Source organism: Malaclemys terrapin, chromosome 6 (genome assembly GCF_027887155.1).
Source record: "Malaclemys terrapin pileata isolate rMalTer1 chromosome 6, rMalTer1.hap1, whole genome shotgun sequence".
Lineage (NCBI taxonomy): Eukaryota > Metazoa > Chordata > Testudines > Emydidae > Malaclemys > Malaclemys terrapin.
The window spans coordinates 106,016,363-106,039,438 of record NC_071510.1 but is presented as its reverse complement, the minus strand read 5'-3'; the positions used below and the strand labels follow the sequence as shown (position 1 = coordinate 106,039,438).

At 39.6% G+C, this 23,076-nt stretch overlaps 2 protein-coding genes across 4 annotated transcripts in view; one reads left to right on the top strand and one right to left on the bottom strand.

Moving 5' to 3' along the window:
* The first annotated feature begins 300 nt into the window (after positions 1-300).
* On the top strand, positions 301-12,585 carry PTGER4 (prostaglandin E receptor 4). Its single transcript, XM_054031586.1, has 2 exons — positions 301-2,019; positions 10,433-12,585. Exons 1-2 carry the CDS (start codon positions 1,198-1,200, stop codon positions 11,024-11,026), a joined length of 1,416 nt encoding a protein of 471 aa, XP_053887561.1. The 5' UTR covers positions 301-1,197; the 3' UTR covers positions 11,027-12,585.
* Positions 12,586-14,296: 1,711 nt separating this feature from the next.
* Positions 14,297-23,076, bottom strand: part of TTC33 (tetratricopeptide repeat domain 33) — a 109,016-nt gene continuing 100,236 nt past the window's right edge. For all 3 annotated transcript variants that reach the window (XM_054031588.1, XM_054031587.1, XM_054031589.1), the window contains one exon: positions 14,297-16,635. In XM_054031588.1, the coding sequence (XP_053887563.1) occupies positions 16,282-16,635 (354 nt within the window). In that variant the 3' untranslated portion in view covers positions 14,297-16,281. The remainder of the gene's footprint in view (positions 16,636-23,076) is intronic.

Genomic DNA, 23,076 nt, shown 5'->3' with positions numbered 1-23,076 from the left:
GCTCCCCTGACCCAGCCCCACTGCGGTATCTCTCTCCCCCCGGCCCCCAAGGAGCCACCGTGCTCCTAAAAGCTCCGTCCCGGGCGCGGCTCTGCACAACCTACAGCCCAGCCCGTCTGTGCCGATGTGCGCTGCGCTGCTGCTGCGGCGGGCGAGGCGGTACCGCCGGCGGGCGGTGCTGTCCCTCCCCCGACCAATCGGGCCAGGGGGCTGGGAGGAGCCCAGGGGAGCTGCCCCCTCTGCCTCCTCCCCCTCTGGAGAACCTTGAAGGGAACGGAGGCGAGCCCCGCCTGTGAGCGAGCGAGGGTGACACACACGGCAGCACATGCTCCGAGGAGGGATGAGCTCCAGGGGCCAGCCACTGGCACAGCTCACACAGCCGGGCTGCGTGGGACTCTCAGCACCGAGCTGCCAGCAGCTCAGTCCAGCATCCAACGGAGGCGACTGGGAGGAGAGACACGCACCTGCCATCGCCATCCACCGCCCGCTGCTCTTATAACTCCAGCGCCCTGCGCGCTCCCACCGCAAAGGGTCCTGAACAAGTTGGGAAAGACGGGGCTGGGACAGTCCCCACCTCTGCTCCTCTGAATCCTTATTTCCACGTCTCAAGGAACTGGACTCAGCAGCTGTTGGCACGCAGGGACACACACGGCAAAAGGACAGGGCTTGGAAAGCAACGCCGATGCTTCACGGATCTCGCTGAACCTCTTTTTGGAGGAAGACCATTGGGAAGATTTTGATGGTACAAAGTGGAGGGGCAAAGACAAGGAAAAGAGCAGCTTGCACCGGAAAAAGGGAAAGTCCCCACTCTCAGAAGCTGGGATCTGTTTCCGAGCTGAACTTTGGAAAGTGCAAGAACCTGCCCAAAAACTAATAGAACAGGAGCCACAACAAAAGCGGTACGAAGAAAAAACATTAACTGCAGCTTTTTGAATTGCAAGGCTTTTTTTTTTTTTTTTTGTGGCTTCACTTTCCATTGCGTCTGTTTTTTCTTGAATTCAGTTGCTTTTTAAGCTCACCCCTCTTGCCTTGAAATGCAGAGGTTTTTTAATTGAATCTCTTGTATTGAACTGCAGTTTGTTCCTTGACGTTTTGGGGGGAAACAGAGGGGGAGGGACTTGTCTTTGAACTGCATTTTTGGATCCACTTTTGTTTTCATCTCCCCTAACAACCCACAACAACAGAATCTTCATCAACATGTCTTTTGACCACACCACCATATACACAACAGCGAACAGTTCCACCAGTGAGCATGGGGACGGCAAGCCCCCCACCATCCCCACTGTCATGTTCATCTTTGGGGTGGTGGGCAACCTGATTGCCATCGTGGTGCTTTGCAAGTCCAGGAAGGAGCAGAAGGAGACCACTTTCTACACGCTGGTGTGTGGGCTGGCAATCACTGACCTCTTGGGGACCTGTCTGGTGAGCCCAGTCACTATTGCCACATACCTGCAGAACCGCTGGCCGGGTGGATCTGAACTGTGTGAATACAGCTCCTTCATCCTCCTTTTCTTTGGGCTCTCTGGCCTCAGCATCATCTGTGCCATGTCTATAGAAAGGTACCTGGCCATTAACCATGCCTATTTCTACAACCATTATGTGGATAAGAAGCTGGCAGGGCTCACTCTCTTTGCCATTTATGTCTCCAATGTGCTGTTCTGCGCCCTACCCAGCATGGGACTAGGCAAATCTACCTTACAGTACCCCCAAACTTGGTGTTTCATAGACTGGAAGACCAAGGAGGCCACCCATGCCGCCTACTCCTACATGTATGCCGGCTTCAGCTCCTTCCTAATCATGGTCACGGTAGTCTGCAATGTCTTGGTGTGCGTGGCCCTGATTCGCATGCACCGTCAGTTCATGCGACGCACCTCCCTGGGCACAGACAACACCGCCAGCCGCTTGTCTGACTTTCGCCGGCGCAGGAGCTTTCGTCGCATGGCTGGAGCAGAGATCCAGATGGTCATTTTGCTTATTGCCACCTCCCTGGTTGTGGTCATCTGCTCCATTCCTCTGGTGGTAAGTAACACTGCACTGCCCTTTCCATCTTCCCCACCACCAAGTCCTCTGGGACAAAACTCACCCACCTCCTTTTAGTCTGTGGCTGTAGGACAAGGCTTCTATTTTCTGGGCTCTCACAAGTCCCTAAAACGATTCTAATGAGATTACACACACATAGGCAGTGATCTAAACTTATTTTGATTTAGAACGGTAACAAAAATAAATGCTTATCCTCAGCTCCAGGTGCCTTTGACATTGTAGTGTTAAAAATATGACAAAAGAAAGAGTTGCTTCCCCAGTATCTCAGAGAAATATCATAGGAAAATTCTGGCAAGACTCTAAGGTATCTTAAAATCTGTTTTTAAATCAAACTGCAAGTGAATGTGGTTTGGGACAGGCCTGCACTTGAGGACGCTTAATGCATTTTTAAAGTATTTGCAGTGTTGCTGTGTTAAGACACAGAGGAGAGCGAGGTTATTATGTATATAGCACCAACAGTGTGCAGTGCACTTCACAGAAAGTACAAAAACAAGCTCCCTGTCCCGAAGAGTTTACCATCATAGGGTTAGAGTCTACTACCCTTACTCTCCTTGAGTCATGCCTTAAGCTGTGGGCACTCTTGTTGATTTCTCAGCTAGAGTAAGAGTGGCAGAATCTGGCCCTAAGTAATCTAGAGATCATGTTAGTACCGGGCATGATCACAGATGACTGGCTAACTTCCTGAAACAGATGAACAGATCACTTGGGGCCCAATCTTGAAGCTACTACCATTGGTGTCATTGACATCATTGGCAGTAGGATCCAACCTTTGATTAGTGAACTAACCTTCTTCTTGCCCTCCACCTTAACTCCAGGGGAAGCTAATACCAAAAATACCAGCTTTGGGCTCAGTCAGTGCTTGCCACTCAACACAAAATTACAAATAAAACTTGGCAAACTTTTTTCTCTTGTTGACTCAGATACATTAAAAGAAAAAAAAAAAAAACAATTGGCTATGCATAGTTGCCACCTTCCCAGAACAGGATCTTGTGAGCTGAGCAGTAGGAGTGTTATTAGAAAGAGATGGTTTTAGAACACAGATAATTGTAATGGAGTTTACTGTAGGTGGCAGCTATCCTGGAATAGCCCCATATCAGGGTTGTTATTATAACAGGGATCCACATAATGAGGGTAAAATATGATTGGCCAACTAGGATTGTGAACTATTCAGTTAAATAGTATAATTGCAGGGGTCAGGCCAGTTTTGCCACATTACTAACATGTATAAAACTCAGTGAAGTGCAGCTGTGCCTGGATCCTGGCATTTTGGCTGCAGCCACTTGGCCTTCAGCCTAATGTTTTGCAGTGCACCCTGGCACAACTGCTCACTTTGCCATGTTATTGCTTGCAGGACATCTTAATGTCTTGGAAAACATCTTAAGAATTGGAAGGTTGACTCAATTAAAGCATGGTTTTTGTATCAGCATATAGTGTGGGTGTGCATGTGTGTTAGGATGACCAGATGTCCCGATTTTATAGGGACAGTCCTGATTTTTGAGTCTTTTTCTTATATAGGCTCCTATTGCCCCCTACCCCCATCCCAATTTTTCACACTTGCTGTCTGGTCTCCCTAATATGCGTGCACCCATGTGCATGCACACATCAGATCCAAGAACTGTGCTTAGAGCTGTGTAGCCCAAGATCAGAAACTGCGCCGTTATTCTGTTTTCCTACTCAATCAACACTCAGGTAATATAATTGCTAACCTCCTGCTATTGGACTGAAGATACTTAATTAGATTAAGCTGACATTGTAACAACTCTGAAAAATATTTTAATACCATATTATTGGAAGGAACATAGGTAAATGCAAGAAAAAGGATCTGAAAGTTAAATATAAACTAGTGGGTGAATCTCGTGCAGGACCAGATAGAGAGGAGGAACTAAGAAGTCTCAGTGCCGAATACCAAGAGATGTGGTTCAATTTCATTAAAGATTCATGGAGAAACTTTTACAGAAAGAATAACCAAAATATACGGGGTGGGGGTGGCTCCACCAGAAAGGCAACTGGATTGTTGAAAAATCAAAATTAATGGTCTTGGGGGGTAAGCGGTTTTGGTGGGAGGCTGGTGATTGCATAAACTGTGGGAGCGGGCAGGTACCAAGAGAAAAGAGGGCTAGGATGTGCTGCATCCATCTCAGGTCTTGTCTTCACTGCTAAAAGTGTACTTTGTACCTCAGGGTAACATGCATCCTGAGGTAAAAACAGAGCATAGACTAGGCACTTTTAGTTTTACTGCAAGGTAAGCGAGGGGAGGTCAACTCTATGCCCCGATCTTGGGTTGGCCTTGCCTACTTTACCTCATGGTAAAACTAAAGTGCCTGGTCTTCACTGTGTTTTTAACTCAGGATGGCTTATGCACCACATTAGTTACCCTGTTTTTGTTAGCAGTGAAGGCAAAACCTAAGGGCTGATCTACACATAGATGATGTACTGATTTAACTGATTCAGGCCATGTCTACACTACAGGGACTATAGTGGCATAACTATGGTACATCACTGTGCCAGCATAACCTTGTAGTGTGGGCGCAACTGACTCCAACAGAAGGGGTTTTACCATAGCTGTAGGAACACCACCTCTCCGTGCTAAATTAGCTAGGTTGGGGGAAACATTCTTTTCACACGCTGATGTAGCCATATCAACAACTTTTAAGCATGGGCCAGGCTTTAGCTATAACCATCTGAGCTTCTTTACACTGCTATAACTACATCCATACTTGCGGGGTTGGCCCACTTCAATGACACTGGTACAACTTTGTGTGTAGACATGCCCTTAGAGTTCTGAAGGGAATAAGGTGCGGAATAGTGGAAGGAAGGTATGAATATGCAATATACCTTTAAAAGCAGCCACTGGGCAGAAAGACTGGAAAATCATTAACCTGCCTATACATTTTATGAGCCAATGCAGATCCTGTTGATTAAACTTAGAGCCCTCACTACAGAGGGAACTGATTACAGAACAGTCTGTTCTGATAAGGAAGAGGGGGATCATCCAGATACTGTTGGTGGCACTCTGCAGTTACATAAGGCAGACACAGAGGCTTCTTTGTGGCTATGAAATTTTCTGATGAGCTGATTTCCTATTGGTGACAGGAGCTGAATAAACCATAACCTAATAGGGTCAGAGCAACACAGCTTCTGTAGGAGAGAATCATATCATCTTACTTTCTCAGAGTGAGCTCTTTCAGGAGATAATAAAATAGATAAGGTGATCCAGTGGACTTTATTTACGTAGGTTTACAAAAGATTTTTAAAGAACTTCAGAAAAAGAAATAACCATGGTGTAATAAATAAAGTCTTGTCTTTATTTAAAGAATGGTTAAACAATAGGAAACTGAATCATAGTGAACAGAAGGTAATAATGGGATGCTCTCAGAGCTCAGTGTTTTTAATATTTTAAAGATTTGGACAGTGAATCAGTGAAGTTTTATGATGGCACTAAATAGCTTTCATTAATAAAACCTATGAAATATTGTGAGAAACTTTAGATGGACTTGAGCGAACAAAAGAGCATGAAGACAGATAAAATGAACTGACAACACTAAAAGGAATGCACTCTAGCAAAAATAATCTAAATCTTTCACATACTCTTCTCTGAACTTGCAGGAAGTTATTGTGGATGGCCTGGTGAAGAGTCTGATCAAGGAAATTAAGAAAGGAAATAAGATAGAAAGTAATACAAAACATATGTCCAGACCTTTATCCAAGTTCATCATTGGTCACTTCATCTTAAAAGCAATATTTAAAGGACTGCAAGGTTTCCAAAATGGCAGTAAAGGTAGTTAAAGGTATGGAAAAGGTGATATTAGAGGGGATTTGATTGAAAACATAGTAGAAATTAGTATTTGTGTTTTTGCTTTTACACTCTCGAAAGAGTAAAGAGATACTTGATAGTCAAATTTTGGAATTAAATGCTGCAGGTGGTCAATTTTTTTTAAAGGCATGATCATTTAATGATCTCTAACAATACATTTAGCTTGGTACGCTAAGGTAGTAAGGGTAATAAAATCTCATATTCCACTGCATACATTTGATCCCTGAAGGGGCCAGAAAGGAGTTTTTAAACTTAATTTATAATTGTCCCAGGGGTTAATGTTGTTTATTTTTCCTCTGAAGTATCAGGACTGTCCATGGCCAGAGGTGAGATGGCAGACTAGATTTTGGAGCAATGGCATGATCACCTATGTCAAATATTAAATCCCTGTGGGACAAAGCATATTTGGCTTACACAAATACAGAATTTGTTTCCTGCTTGCTATTAACTAGGTGTCTATTTATAATATGTCAATATATGATATGGGGAAGTTTTTATGAGAACAGGTGAAAACTGGATAGAGGGCTACTCCTTTGTTTATTCTGCATAATAACTATCATAAAAGGCACTTGATGGTACTTCAGATGGGTAGAAATTGCCACTTATATTTACATTTAGTCAGAGGGAAAAGCAAAAACCAGACTCTTGCACTGTGTGAGCAGAAGCAGCCAAATGATTCTAGAATCTAATCACTTGGGCATAAATTTCAGAACAATTTCAACACAGCCACGAGAAGCAATTCATTAATACACCTTAAAAAAAACACTCTTTGCTCCCAGTAATTGAGAAATCTAACTAGTGCAAACCTGTTCTGGTGCCAGGGTTTGATCAGTCTCAGTTTGCTTCTTGCTTTAATTAGAACTTCAAACTGGACAACTTCAAGTGTCAAACTAGTTCTGATACACAGTAATCCATTGCCTCAAGGTAATTGAGTGGATTGGTTGGATGTTCATAAGAGGCCAGGCTGACTTTGCTTCATCAAACAATCTTGTAAAAGAGCATTTTTCAGCAAAACATTATATGCACTTCAGTGTTGCTCCGCATAAGATGCTGTACGTGAATATTAATTCAGTTACTTAAGAAATGACTGAACTGGCAGATCCATTCAGTTTCTTTTTTGCCAGACATATGATTAATAATGATACATGCAGTTCGTATGGGCATGTACTAGTAAAACTAGTTTGATATGCCATTGGATTTTGTGATAAAAGCTATGGCATAGGCTTGTTGGGAATGTAGTAACAGCTGTGTACATTCTAAAGTTTTCACAAAGTAGGCCCAAATTAAGTGTCTTTTATACATACCTAGTATGCATCTGTCAGTGGACTATTCGGAATATAGACATCATAAGGTGATTTACTGCAATGTTACCAGACATTGTTAGTGATTGGAAATCATTATCAACTATTTAATCAGCACTACAATAGATTCTCATATTACAGTAAGCTCTGCCAGGTAAACATAAAGGGATGTGTCAAGTACATGAATTTCCTGTTCAGACGCTGTTAGCTGATAACGAAATTTACCTTTTAATCATTCACATTAAACTGATGGTCCAGAATTACAGCTATGTAAAAATAGAATGAAAAAGATCAAATTTTAAAGTTGGAACAATAACACATTTCTTATGAGTGGTTTTGGCAAATTCTTTCAAGATGTCTCTGCTGTATCAGTTGAATGTATTAGTAGTACTGTTTCCTCCCCTGCTAATTTCTTCCTGATCTTGTTTACATGGAGTATAAATGTCAGTTGGAAGGGGCTGAAGGAAAATAAATACTGTGCATCTAACCACAATATACTCTCTTATGGAGCCCTAGCTGTCAGTGCAGGCAGTCCTTCAGCAAAGATGAAATGGTCTGTGTCAAGACAGATGTATGTACATTTGCAGGGTATATTTGAAATTGCTGTGGAAGAAGTCCTTTGCATTTAAAAAAAAATCTCTTAGGAGGAAAGGATCAGGAGAAAAATCCTCTCTGGCAATTTCAACTTTATATTTCTGAGATTTATTCATTTTTTTTCAAAATATCAGCATTATTCTTCTCCTCCGTACACAAATAACTAAGTGAATCTTCCAAGAATGGCTTTTAAAACCAAGGAGCAGATGTCAAAGAAAGCTAACCCTGCTGCTTTCTGGAGATCTGACTGCCTCTTCTCAGACACAGAGTCTGTGTAAGAGAGATGATAGCGTTTCAGTGCTGAAGTTCATCTCAGAGGGGTGGGAGTTAAGCAGCAGAACTCTTTAGTGCCTGCAGGGCTTGTGGCTGGCATTGGTAATGCGTTCAAAGAACATTAAATTGGCCATGGCGTGTCTTTCATGGTACCTCTCCCTGTCAAAGCAAGTACCACAGTTAGTAACTGATCTTTCGTGTTTCCTCAAACTAGAGACAGGAAGAGGAGCTTTTAAAAGTGTGACAACGGTGCCACCTAGTGGTAAGATTCTCCACCAGACTTTATGGTCAAACTAGATAATCGGATTACTTTTATTGCACTAACACAAACTCTCAGGGCCAAATGGTGAAGGCTTTTCTTCACTACAATTCTGTAGAATTTGCCCATATTTTATGTATTTTAATGTATAGAAGAAATACATTTTAAATAAGTGTCTTATTTCAATTGTTCCTCAAGCAGTGATACAAGGGGACCACTCAGGTCAGAAAAGGTGGCAATTTTGCTTCCTAACTAAAAAAAAAAAATCCCTTTAAGAGGAACTAATTGGTAGTTATATTGATAGCGATACTCTCCATAGTACTTTTATATCACTGACTGATACTTGTATCTCTACCTAGTAATTATCTAACTTTAAGCAGGTAAAGGAATGCAATCCTGAATATAGATTACATAGCGATAGCTCAGAAAATGATTACTACAGATTGAGCAGGACAGCATAGGAACCATCAGATACTCACTATCTTTCAGTGATACACATATTAGACTCAAATTCCCACTCAAGAGGTGGACCTGGCATTTTTTTTTTTTTTTTTTTTTTTTTTAAGTTGCTGAATTTAAAGTTGCTGGGCATGAATTCAAGTCCTGAATTCTATGTAGCAAGAATCAATCCAAACCTCACATTACTGTACTGAATTGTGAAATTTTTCATCAGACTTGGATTGTTTCACACACACTTTTCTGGTAAATATGACTTTAGAGGTTTTCTTATGTTTTCCTTCACTTCATTTAAACCTCTTGTCTGAAACCGTATCCAGCTGGGCCAAAACCTGACAAACATTCACTTCAGAAGTCAAGACAAAGAGGAGAATTCATAAAATCTATTATTGGTTCTGGATATTTATGATATCAAATAAGGAAAGTTGATTTGCCTAAACTTACCTGATAGTGTCTGCAAAGCAGGTAGGGTCTTCCACAGGAAAGGCTTTCCAATGGCTTTCCTATGCCTGGGACACATTTCAAGTCCTGATTGTTAGTTAAAGTTATTGTTTGAAACTGTTCAGCTTGGAACACTTCAACATAATAAGCTCTGTGTATCCAAACCAGTACTCATTAAGGTCACTGGAAAGATAACCCCATTGACATTAGTGTTTGGACTGGACTTTATGCACAGTAGTGATTGCAAAGGCTCTTAATGAACAAGCTAGAACTGTGCTGTTGTTTCCCCTCTCTTTAAAGCAAGGAGCCTGAATGGTCAACTCCTACTATGGATAAACAAGATCCCAATCAAGTGTTAATTCACTACAAAATTTCTGAGTGGTTACTTAGAAACACTATTTAAACAAACTTCTGTATCCCAACAATTGAACTGAACATCCTGAACATTTCAGGGTTATTATTTTTGCACCTTTCAATCCAAACCTAGATGCAGACCCAGCTGGGAAGATCTAAACAGTTCTGCTCAGTGCTGGAATCATCCTAATCAATGAAAAATCTGGCCGTTAGAGGCAGCTGTTAGCATTTCTTAAAACAAGCTCCAACAAGCAGAATGTTGAGGGTATTAAAACATTGCCTTGAAGCTCTAATAATGGAAGCTGTCAGCACAAATATTTCTTAACTAGGGATTAGGCAGCTCTGGGCTTGTCTCCGGAGACCAGTTTGCCTGATAGCTGGTAATGTGGATTTCATTTGGTTTTAAACATACAATTATGAGAGCCTAGCTGGAGGAAATATGCAATGATTAGGTCTCCTCAATTGGCCTAGGGCCTCCTGTACCCCTGGCTGGCAAAGATTTGGTTATACAAGGATTTGGGTCTAAATCTTGAATTCTGGGCCCTATAAAGAGAAGGAAAAACAACCACCTGGGATTTGAAAATTAAAAAACTTTAGGGATGAACTGGAAAGGTTCATGGATACAAGGATACTTCAGGGGTCTAGGCAGTAATCAGGAGGGGAAAAGAGAGCAGTTCTTTCCCTCAAGAGTAAGGAAAAAAGGTCAATTTACAGCATGGTTCATTCCTTGATCTTTGCCCGTTCCAAAAATAAACCTGCTGCTGACATGAGAAGCTTGGCTTTGCCAACCTCTCCCCTTGTTGTAACATGCAATTGCTAAGCCTGATTTCTTCTTTGAAATGTCATCTCTGGTTTGCTGCATTGAACTGTAAATATGGGTCTCTCTTTTCCCCTTGACAGGTACGTGTCTTCGTGAACCAACTGTACCGACCAGACATAGTGAAGGATGTCAGTCAAAACCCTGACTTGCAGGCCATCCGCATTGCTTCAGTGAACCCCATCCTGGATCCCTGGGTCTACATCCTCCTCCGCAAGACAGTGCTCAGCAAAGTCATAGAGAAAATCAAGTGCCTCTTCTGCCGCATTGGAGGGGCTCGAAGGCAACACTCTGGGAGCAATTTCAACTGTGCGGATGGACGCCGAACCTCCTCCGCCATGTCCAGCCACTCACCTTCCTTCATCTCTCGGGAGCTGAGGGAGATCAGTAGCACCTCACAGACATTGCTCTACCCTCCAGAGCTAAGTGAAAGTAGCACTGGGGGTCGCATGCTGCTGCCAGGAGCCAGTGGTGGTCTGGCTCAGTGTGACACTACATCAGTGAGGACATTACGCAGCTCAGAGACCTCAGACTCTTTGCCGGGACAGGACTCTGAGAGTGTCTTTCTGGTGAATGAAGTCAGGTCTGGTGGCGAAGCCGGCTCTGTGCCCAAAAGCAGCTCCCTCCAGGTCACCTTTCCCAGTGAAACGTTGAACTTATCAGAAAAGTGTATATAGCAATGAAAGGAATCACACACACGTGATCCTTTCCCAATACTTTGGAAAAACTGGTGCAATAGACATGCACTCTGCCTACTAAAGGGGACCGGGGGGGTCAGCTACACTCTGAAGGGCTATTTTTCTCTTGCCATGTGATGGGTACAGTTCTTCCAGACTACTGAGGATCATACCATGGAGCAGTTGCTACAGACAGGCCCTGCCATCACAAAACATACAGGACAGGTCTAATGGGTTTGGAAACATACACCGTTATTACCTTGTATTGCTCTGTGACATAAGATTGCTGCTGGGACTCTATGGCTGAAAAGATCTGTCATTTTTTGTCCAAATCTGCTAGAAATGTAATTTCTCTCCCCCCTCCTGCCACAACTATCAAGGGTTTAAGTCTCTGGGTACTAGAGACTTGAAGGCGAGACAGTTACTGGGAACTGGGTAGAGATACTATGACGACTGCCTGGTGTACAATTTTAAAGAGTCTCACTAATGCGTGAAAATGTGAATTTTTATTGCTGTAAATATCATCATTTAAAATATTTAAAAACCTATTCTTCTCTATGAGAAGGTTTATTATTAATACAAGGTATATAGAAACAATTGCCAACTTTCATTTCCTCCGAATAGTGCCAGCTGATGATAGACATTCTTGAGTTAGGTTTGTTTTCCATACAAGTTTACAGGTAGGTGGAGAACTAGTTCTCTAGATGGGAACAAATTAAAAACTTTTTGAATTAAATGGAAACATTTTGTGCTATTAAGGGAGAAAAGAAAACACACCTTTTAAGTTTAATATATTCTTTCCAGTGTGTGTACATTCTAAAAAGCTAGATTTTATTTATGTGCTGTGAATATTTATCTGCAGAACACAATTTCTCCTTTCTAAGTACTAAGGCCCCAACCTTGCACTCTTACACACATGCTTAATGGCACTCACAAGCAGTCCAATTGAAGTCAATCAGACTCTTCACATGAATAAAATTAAGCATTTGCATAAATTGCTTTTGGGGTTGGGGCCTAAAACTTTCAATTCCTGGTTAATATTTTTAATATTCACTCTAGTTTAAAAATCACCAATGTACTAAAGGTATTTTTTATAACATTTATCCTTTTACTTTAAATGAGTAAAAAGAATCTTATGATTGCGTAATCTGATATTCCATCAAATAATCATACGAAACAAGCAAAGCAGAATCTTCATTACAAAGTACAGGTATATAATCTCACACCCCATACTCAGCCCCAATGAGAATTATTTACCACTAACATGTAGTGCCATAAATAACTGTTAACCAGTGATGAAAAGGAGTTTTGTGTTTATGTTTTAAAAGATAGATCTTGTTCCAGCAGCATTGTTGTATCAAACATTAATTATGTACAGATCTTTGGGAAAAAAATTGTCAAAGAAATATTAAGCATGTTATGTTGCTTACAGTGTTTTCATGTGAATTGCTTTATTGTAATTAAAATCCTGAGCCTGATATTGATGATATGTTTAAGAAGCAGTTGTACTGACCAAAATCATTTTGGAGATCGCAATTAAATGGAAACATTCCGCTTGAGTTCAGGAGTTTATGCAAGTCTTTAATTGTGCGTGTAATTCACTCAGTGCCAGCCCATCAGTCCTCATCTTAATAAACCACAACTTTCAAACCACGCTATTTAACAGCTGTCAAAATGACCTCCATTCCTTCAGTTTCCAAAGCACTACACAACTATCAAGGAGTCATCCTGCAGAATCTCTGTTGGAGTACAGCTCGATGAATTATTCCAAAACACACTTAAGTCTTCATTCAAAATTATTACATAAAAATCTTTGGCAGTGCTCTCAATCTTGCTGTCCGCTAACTTTGGAGCAATTGAGTTTTGCGTGAATGAATAGATGTAGAAAGTGAAAGGTAAGCCCGCACACACAAGTATTTGCATCAAAAGTGGTATGTTATTGCAGTCTATAAGTATCTGCATGGGGAACAATGGATGGAAGTTGAAGCCAGACAAATTCAGACTGGAAATAAGGTGTAAATTTTTAATATTTAAACAATTTACCAAGGGTTGTGGTGACTTCTCCTTCACTGACAATTTTTAAATCAAGCTTCAATGTTTTTTGAAAAGATATGCTTGAGGGATTATTTTGGGGAAGTTCTATGGCTTGGAGTAACTCTTGAAGTGACAATCTGCATCTAAAATTAATGGTCAGACTTCTCACTAGGCACAGAGGAGGGGGAAAACGCTCTTAACCACTGCAGCTATCTGGGCATCCAGGACCAGATGTGGATCTAAAATGACCTATCAAAGTTGTGAACCTGTGTGACACTACCTCAGTCATATAACCTCTTGCATTCCTTCCCACACCTACCAATATTACCTGTGTCTCGACTGAATTGAGCCTCAGCTAGCTAGCTCTCTCTCATCCAGGTCCCAAGCTCTGCCCATTACACGTTGGAGAAAATTGCTACTTTTCTAGCATTGACTGGTCTCATGCTATCTCACCACTGTTTGTGTAACAGCCATCTCTGCTGCTTGTGTCATCTGAACAGTCCTCCTTCATCCACACTTCATCTCTTTTCAAATTTAATTGGAAAGCATCTCTTTTCTCCTGATCTGATCTAATCTGTTTTGTGGAGGATGTGTGTGTGTGTGTAAGTTACTTATCATGGTGATGAAGTCCTGCAACCCTTGCCTACATCTTAATTTCTCTAATTTTTAACTCTAACTCTGTGACATAGCTACGTTAAGCCATGTAGTATACAGTATATTTGAATGGAAAATATAGACAAAAAACTGTTCCCCAACATCCTTTTATTGCTTGATCTTGCCACAATTGTGCCCCTATAGATAAACCACAAACACTTCCTGTAGTTTTTCTACTAAACTAAGGTGTGAAATATTAAAGGGTAAGTTGTTAGAAGCCTTGAAAAGTGGAAAATATCAATTTTGTTTCCATTGCTACCTGTAATTGCTCAAGGCAATAAATTCTGGAAGTTGAAGCATAAATAGGTTTCAAAGATATTTCCCTTTCAGTTTAAATGCTTTCCCTCTTTGGGACCGAAAACTCTTGCTTTGGCTAGAAGTGTTGGTCAAGATTTTTCAATACCAATTTTTATTGTAATGATTATGTTTTAAAGTAATATACAAAAAATATTAATACTTTCAGAAACAAAAGACAATAGGTTGATCAAGTACATTACATAACATACTAAACATCAGGGGCACACCTCCCTTCCCAGCACACCTCCCTCCAATGACCCAGCTTCCACAATAAACAGTCACCAATGATAGGCAGGGAAGTCCACGCTTTATTTACAATATGGAGATATCCAACAAGCAAGACCTAAGCATGCAAAACACAAAACACTGTACAACATTAGAATGAGGTTCATAGCACCAGATGTCAAACTTCCCAATTTGGGAATAACACACCATCACAAGAAGTGTGCTAGGTGCTCCCTCATACAAGACGTTACTGCTCACCTCACTACCTGGAACTAATAATCTAATCTAATCTAGAGGGAAACACATGTTCTGTATATTTGGGATGTAAGTGCAGACCTCTCAAACCTGGCCCAACAATCCACCCAAGTTGACAGTATGCAAGGGCATCCTTTCATGAGCCTGACACTGCACCTCTGAAGTCAATGAGAATTTTACAACTAATTTCAATGGGAGCAGATATGGGTTTATATAAACTTGGGACAGGAGGAAGGAGAAAAACCCTTTGCACCCATGAATGTACCACACACTGGAAGGCATAGAATGAAAAGACATATCAAGGTTATCTAGTCCAATTCTCTCCAAGTGAGACATAGCAAATATATCCTATCAATGTATACAAGTAGAATTACAGCCCCAGGAACAAATCTTCAAATAGGAGAATTTTCCTGTACCTGAAAGATCTGCTCTGATCCCTCTCAGTGCCAACATTACCTTAGTGGAACAATGATCCTCTTGAGGCTGTGCAATAACAAGATGACCCCTTCATGGCTGTATAGTACATATATAGTAAAACAGTTTTACAGTGCCTGCTGTTGCAACAAGTATAGGTTTATCAATAGTTCTATTATAAAGCCTGTCTTTGGGGAATTAAGGAAAATTTAATCTGAGCTGAAATTTAGCCTATGAATATCAGTCCTGGAGAAGATACGTTTTCCAAATTACAAAACAAAAAGCTTTAACTGTTTTTTGTCACAGAAGGGAAAGATTATAAACACACACATCCTATATATGGGTGTTCTATACATTAGAACCCCACCCATGAAAGGGAGATCCATTATGAATTACTGAAATTTTAGAATTAACCAGCAAGCAAACAAAATGAAGCATTCTGTGTTCCTTGTGTGCAGCACAAGATGTATTTTGTTCATTTATTTTAGCAAGTGTACACAGTCCCCACAAAGCAACAGGAATAAATGCTATCCTGAATAAGTGGCCTGTTAAAAACAAAAAATCATCTAACTCTTTATGAGTGCAATGCCATATCACAGGGAATGTGACCAAACAACACAGCAATAGATTCCCTTCTTTGTAGTCTTACTGTAAAATCATCATAGCACAAAAGAGTTACATCTAAAGATCTATTCCTAATCCATTCCCCATTGTGCATTGTGCACTGGGGACTCCTAACATTTTATGTACTGTGACGTATAAGGAGATATACTTAAGTATACTGGGATGGGTCAAGGTAAGACATGGGCTTGGAATCTGACCCCAGGTTTACAAGGAGTATCTGTGATCTGTAACTTCTTCATAAAAAACTCTATCCCCTATTGAAAATAAAGACTTCTGAGAACAAGCTTTCAGAGTCACACTTCAATTGTGTTGATCTATAATGTTAATTATTAACACGTGTGAGCTGTAATACTTAAATCAACTTTCTCTTTTCCGTTTTCTTTTTAAGTAACTGATAATTAATTACACGAGAAACAGCAGATGTTGTTTAGACTGTGCAGTTAAGAAATTGAGTTGGATGAAAGCAGTTATGATAATGTAATTAGTGTTTTCAAATTATATTTGTGAAGTCTTACAATATGGGTTTTAATATCAACGCCTAGTTGATAGTATGGATGCAGCAGGAATTCAGGTCTTCGCTTATCTGTTGTTTTTTCACGTTTTCTTTAAAACACTTTTCCTCTGAAAAAGCTACTTCAGAAATAATGACCCCTTCTATTTTACCCTGTTCCACTGCTGCTAAAAAAAATTCTTCCAACACTTGATAAATAACGTTAGATTTCAAAAGAATACCAGCAAAAGATTATGCTGCACTATCGGGCTCTGATAAAAACGGCATCATCGGGGGTTGTAGTACATTCCTCCTTCTCAGTTATGGTCTCTACTGTGCCCGAAGCAGACACAATCACTACTGTTTTAGTTGCTGAAACAGTTTTCTCCTTCTCCGCGATAGCTGCACAAACTGCCACAATCTCATCACTTTCAAAGTCATAGTCTGGGATTGAGTCATGGGCAACATCTGCTTCTTTTGCCTCAGCTTGCATCGCCTTAGTCTTTGTTGCTTTCTTTTGCTGATCATGCAGCTTTCTTGCCCAGGTAAGGTCTTCCTTCCATAGTTCAGGGCTCATTGGACAGATGTGCAAGGCCACCTGAAAGCTGCGAATTGCCTAAAAATGAACAGAGAGCGGTTAGCATTTTTTGAGCTGACATGTTTAATCACAGAGATGAAAACAGCCTTCTAGGTCGTTTAGTTCAGCTGTGACTAAGATGATTATTTCAGTATGTTTCTATTGCTCTGTCCAGCCCAGTTTTAAAATCAAGTGATAGCACTTCTCCCATTTTCCCTAGAATGCTTTTCCATGGTTAGTTTTACATATAATTTGGGCCTGATTTTTGAAAAATTGGATGTGTGCGCCTAATTTGTGTGAAAATAGAATGAATTCATGAACAAATCATGTGCTTGTCCAGCAAACGGTACATAACTTGCAATTGTCACATACAAATACCCAGTTTGTGCATGCAACTGTGCTAATTACCAATGCAAATTAGGATTGCAATTGAACACACAACTGTTTGAAAATCAAGCCCTTATGAAAATGTTTGCTATTATTTCAAAGGAGAGTTTGGCAGAGGATTGAAGTCTTTAATATAATAAAGTGTTCTTTCACATATTTCAAGGCAGCAACAACCTTCATACAAATTAGCCAATCCAACAAAATCAAATATAAAACTCTCTTAAATGGTAGTGCCAAACAATGAATACTAATTTTCTCTCTCTGGAAACATGAACCATCCTGAACAGAAACACCATTTAAAAGCAGATCACAGAATTTCACTGTTATACAAAAGAATGATGAAACGCCCTAAAGCACAATGCAGATGAAGGGTTACATGTTGCTAACCCAAAATTATAAAAAGGATCATTTCCCTATAATTATGAATTTTGACCATGCTTGTTGTAAGAGCATTTAACACTAATAAGAACATGACAAACGTATACTAGAAAAAAATCAAGCCAAACTCATTTTATTTTGTTGGCTTTCCATTCCGCCTCTCCCCCTATCAGTGCCCTATCAGTGCGGGAGGACTGCATGAGCTCAGAAAACAAGTCATCGCAATTGCGTTTTTTTCGCCTTCTGATCTGCAATAACCTCAGGGACAGAGATGATGGGGAGCGTAGAAACATTCTATGCTCTATGATTCTAGGGGGACTGCATGGTCACCTGAGCTGCTGAGTTCGCCATGCTGACCAAACAGGAAATGAAATTCAAAAGTTCCTGCGGCTTTTCCTGTGTACCTGGCTAGTGCATCGGAGTTCAAAGTGCTGTCCCACAATGAAGCACTCTGGGATAGCTCCCAGAGGCCAATACCGTCAATTTGTGTGCACACTACCCCAAATTCGACCCAGCAAATTCAATTTTAGTGCTACTCCCCTCATCGGGGATGAGTACAGAAGTAGATTTTAAGAGCCCTTTAGGTTGACTGAACAGGGTTGGTTGTGTGGATGCAGTCATTTTTAAATCGACCTAACGCGGCTAAATTCGACCTAACCCCGTAGTGTACACCAGGCCTTAGTCATAAAGGGGAAAGTACTGAAATATTGGAAAAATGGTAGAGCACAAATTACAACTGATTAGATTTTAAATGCAAATGGATTTAAGATTTATTGTATAGCCTTTGACTTTCTATATGCATTGCTTTTATCTTATGAATTCACAGTAAAATTAAATTCACTGTAAAGTCAGTACCTTTTCACGCAAAACTGACAAAACCTTCAAGCCAATGATAAGTATTTTGATTTCTAAAAGCAACCGCAGCCAAAACTGACTGCTGACCAAACCAAATTATTTTGCTTATGAAAGTTTCCACCTGACTGATCCAAATTCAGCTACAACCGGCTACAAAACCATTGCTACTGTGCTGCAAATCAGTGGTGATAATGCTGAGCTAGAGTTTTGCCTTACAACTAATTTATATAGATACTTGACAAGAAAACAGACCGTGATCAGCTGTTTAACTACAAAAGCAATGTTTTCCCTTTAATTTAGTGAGTACACAAAATATCTGAGTGGCTTCAAAATTCTCTGTCCTTCTTTGGTTAAAAGAGCTGCAAGTTATTCTCGTCAAAGTACAGAATAATCTACGTACTCCATGACATAAATTGGTCCTAGCACACAAGAAATAGGAACCCATGACTTTTTTAAAGAAATGCTGAATATGTTATTCGTATTGTTGTTCTGATAAACTGCCATTCAATTCCAGGAAAAGAATGATTTTTTTATTTTGCAGGCATATTGCCAAATCTAAAATTTCTGCAATCAAGGGACTCCAGACAGAGAGAACAGTACAGTTCAATTCTTGTAGAACAGTATCATTTTACTGATCTTAACCAGCTTTTAATTTCAAGAGGATATTTGAGCTGTGAGTAAATATGAAATGTCCTCAACTGGAACTTCTTAAGTATTGAAAAATGAAAACAAAAACGTCCACTTAGATTTAAAAATCCACAGGGCAGGGACCTATCATTATCCATAAAGTACCATTCACATTTATGGCACTGTAAAAATATAATTATCATAAAATCTAGATTAATATTTGTAGGCAGACAGACAGATGTTCTAGAGTCAACAACACTTCTCTCAATATTTTGAAGAGTAGCCTGGATACTCAACATTAATACAACAGATCGTGCTCTTTCTTTGTAAGCCTGATATTAAAGCTAAGTATTTGCATATTATAATGCTTAATATAAAGAGGTGCATAAAATTGGAGGGATTCACTTTATATCAGATCAAAGATCCTCATAAAAATTCATCACTGTATTTGATGGAAAATATTTTATGTTGCTATCAGAAATGTTTTAATGTTTATCAATTTCTGCCAAAATCAAGAATTGAAAACAACAGAAAACAAAGCAATCCATGAATCCACCCAATGTTGGTTAAAATATTTGTAACCATTTGCTAGTGCCCTCCTATCTAATTTGAAACACCCATACAGAAGGTAAGATACTGGTTTTTATTCTTATTTTCTTATTTTATTCTTATTTCACATCTTTAATCACACAGACTGCTGCCCTAACCATATTCTGCTGGATAATACTATTATGCTAAAACCATTCATATCTGTGTAAATGTGCTACTTTTAATTCACATTCCTGGAACAGCTTGGACATCCCCCTAATTTATTCCAATTGCTTAACTGGTATTTTAAAAAAATATATGACACTAGCTATAGTCAAGACACAGCTTTAGTCTTATGGACATTTGTGCTGTGACAGCACCTGCTTTTTAGGGATTCCACCATTGTACTTTAAGTCCACATGTACTTTTTCTGGGAGCCTGGCGGGAACTTGTTTGCTTTGATATCCATTTTAATCCATTCCTCTCCTCCATTACACACCTGAAAACCTCAGTTTTTCAAAAGATTTTATCTTTGTTATCACTTTTGAGCTCTGTAGGTTACACCTTCCTCCTGTGATGCATTTCCATTATTGGTTTGCAGTCTTTAGTGTAAAAAGGTGGTTATAATCACACTGCTATCCGTAGAAGGAGTTATTTATTATAGGAAGAGCTGATAGTGACACCGATAGTTAAGACTGCTGCCAACACTCTCCACTGCAACCAGGGTGGATAAAAACCAATGATTTTTTTTTAATTTAAATTGGATTTTTTTTGATAAAATGCTTTTTGAGGAAAAAACCTATCTAAAGATAGTTTTAATTAAGATACATTATAGCTCAAAGATATTTCATCATGGAATAGGGATTATAAATCCTAATTCTATAGTATGAGACAATATATTCATGTAATGTTTAAAAAAAGTTTTGTAAATGAATTCCAATAGTTCATGGATTAGGGACACAATCTTATGGGGTTCCAGGGGCTTCTGTATAGATTATTTAGGTTAATCTTTCTATCTACCCAATGGGACTCAGTGCTCAGTCTAGAAGATATCATCAGAGATGCTTAGTTTTGCAGTTCTCAAACTGTGGATTTGTGTCTCCAGAGATAACATGCTTGTTAACAGCAAAAATGTTGTTAAATAAATAAATAAATAATATATATATATATATATAGACAGGTGAGAAATAACAGACCTCAACCCTACTGTCCCTCTGCAAATTTGTGTACACAGAGTCAATACCTTACCTCTCTCTAAAAGTGTAAAGTTTCAAAAAGTTCAATCAATAGAAGATTGTTGGGGGCGGAATAGATCTGGACAAGGAGAAGAAGTCTGCAGATAAATGTGAGAAGGGAGGGACAGGTAGTAGAAACAAAAGTGAAACTCTTTGAGCAACATATTCCAGAAGTCTTGAGGTCTTTCTGAGTGTAGCCTTCATTGATTTGAGATCTACCATACCATTCTCTCACTAGAAGGGAAAACCTATAATGGCAGCAGGCTGTAAAAGAGACCCAGTTTGGGAATATTTTAATGAAGTTCCTCTACCTGTGGGTAAGACAGGCATGCGTGCAAAATGCAAACAGAGCAACAAAGAAATGCAAGGATTGTTTGCCCGAATGAAACAACATCATGAGAAGTGTTCCTTCTCAGGAGGAAGTTGTGTTGAAGATGATGAAAGGAACATGTCTGAACATGCAGGATCTTCACGTTGGTAAACTTTTTTATTTCATACTTCTTTCTTAAGGACAGCCTGTCTTCCTTCTGGACTATTCTTGAATTCTCATGTTTGAGCGAAAAATATAGTTGTTACTCCATGATACTATCATTTTAGATGCAGTTGATATAAAAAATAAATAGCTGAAATAGGCAGATCTTCCTTTTACAATTTCATCTCTAAAGTAGTACTGAGTATCAGTGAATGCAATGAGTAATATACTAAATAAACACTATGGTAATAATAATTAAATACTGCATTGATTTATTTTGTTTAGGAGAATCCATCCTCATAATACAGGATTCAGAAGACTATCCACCTTCAAGATCACCATTATTTTCTATAGTTTCAGAGTTATCTGCCAATGATAGTGTTTCAGTCACATCATGTATGTTACATAGCCACAGTATATCATTGTAGCAAAAAGGAAAAAAAATCTCCATCATCCAGAAACAACCAACCATAGATAAGTTGTGATAAGACCCAGCAGATTACAAAAAGAGGTAATTGATGGAAAAATTGCCCTGTTTGTTTATGCAACAAACTCTCCTTTCTGTATGACTGAGAACCCACACTTCATTAACATGGTTCAGTCATTAAAACCAGGATACAGTCCACCCAACAGAGCAGATGTTGCAGGCAAATTGCTGGATAAAGTGTACGAAAGAGAAATTGAGCTGTGTGCAAAAGGTCTAGAGGGTGAAATTGTTAACCTGAGTCTTAATGGGTGGAGCAATGTCCACAATGATCCTGTTGTATGTGCTTGTGTGAAAACAGAAGAAGGGAATGTCTTCCATACAGAAACAATTGATACATCAGGAAAGGCACCCACAGCAGAATACTTACAAGAAGTACCAGTAAAAGCTATTAAAAGCTATAACAAACTGTGAAAAAAATTCAAATGTCTAGTACGCAGCTTGGTCACAGACAATGCTACAAATGTATCCAAGATGAGAAGAAATTTAGAAGAGAGTCCCATGCTAATAACATACGGTTGCAGTGCTCATTTGATGCACCTCCTAGTCAAAGACTTCAGTGTTCCAGAAATAAAGGCTAATGTTGTTGAAATTGCAAAATACTTCCGTAACAACCATTTTGCAGCAGCTGCTCTGAAAAAAGTGGGAGGAACCAAGCTAACTCTCCCACAAGATGTGCAATGGAACTCAGTAGTGGACTGTTTAGAGCACTATATCAAGAATTGGCCTACTCTGATGATAGTTTGTGAACAAAATCGTGAAAAAATAGATAGCACCATCACAGCCAAAGTTCTCAACATTGGGCTTAAGAGAAATGTTGAACACATGCTGAGTACCCTGAAGCCTATTTCTGTAGCCTTGAACAAAATGCAGGGAAATAGCTGTTTTATTGCTGACGCTGTTGAAATTTGGAAGGAACTGAGTGAGATCTTAAAAAGAGAACTATGCAATGACAGAGTTGAATTACAAGCATTAAAAAAACGAATGGGACAAGCAGTATCTCCAGCTCATTTTCTTGCAAATATTCTCAATACTCGGTATCAGGGTCAAACCTTAACTGCTGAAGAAGAGGAGTTGGCTATGACATGGACATCCAGTAATCATCCCTCCATAATGCCAACTATAATCAACTTCAGAGCTAAGGGTGAACCATTCAAGAAATATATGTTTGCTGATGATGTTTTAAAGAAAGTCACACCAGTGAACTGTTGGAAGTCACTGAAGCACTTGGATTCAGAGACTGTTGAAGTGATAATCTCACTTTTAACAGCAGTAGCTTCTTCTGCCGGTGTAGAAAGAATATTTTCTTCCTTTGGACTAATTCATTCCAAATTGAGAAATCATTTGGGACCTGAAAAAGCAGGAAAGCTTGTTTTTCTTTTCCAGATCATGAACAGGAAAATGAAGGTGAAGACGACTGAGTTAGCTAAAGAAGCCAATATTTAAAGTTTCTCATGCTGACCTGGCTGACATAGTTGATTTAATTTTTTTTTTAATTCATTTAACTATTTTAG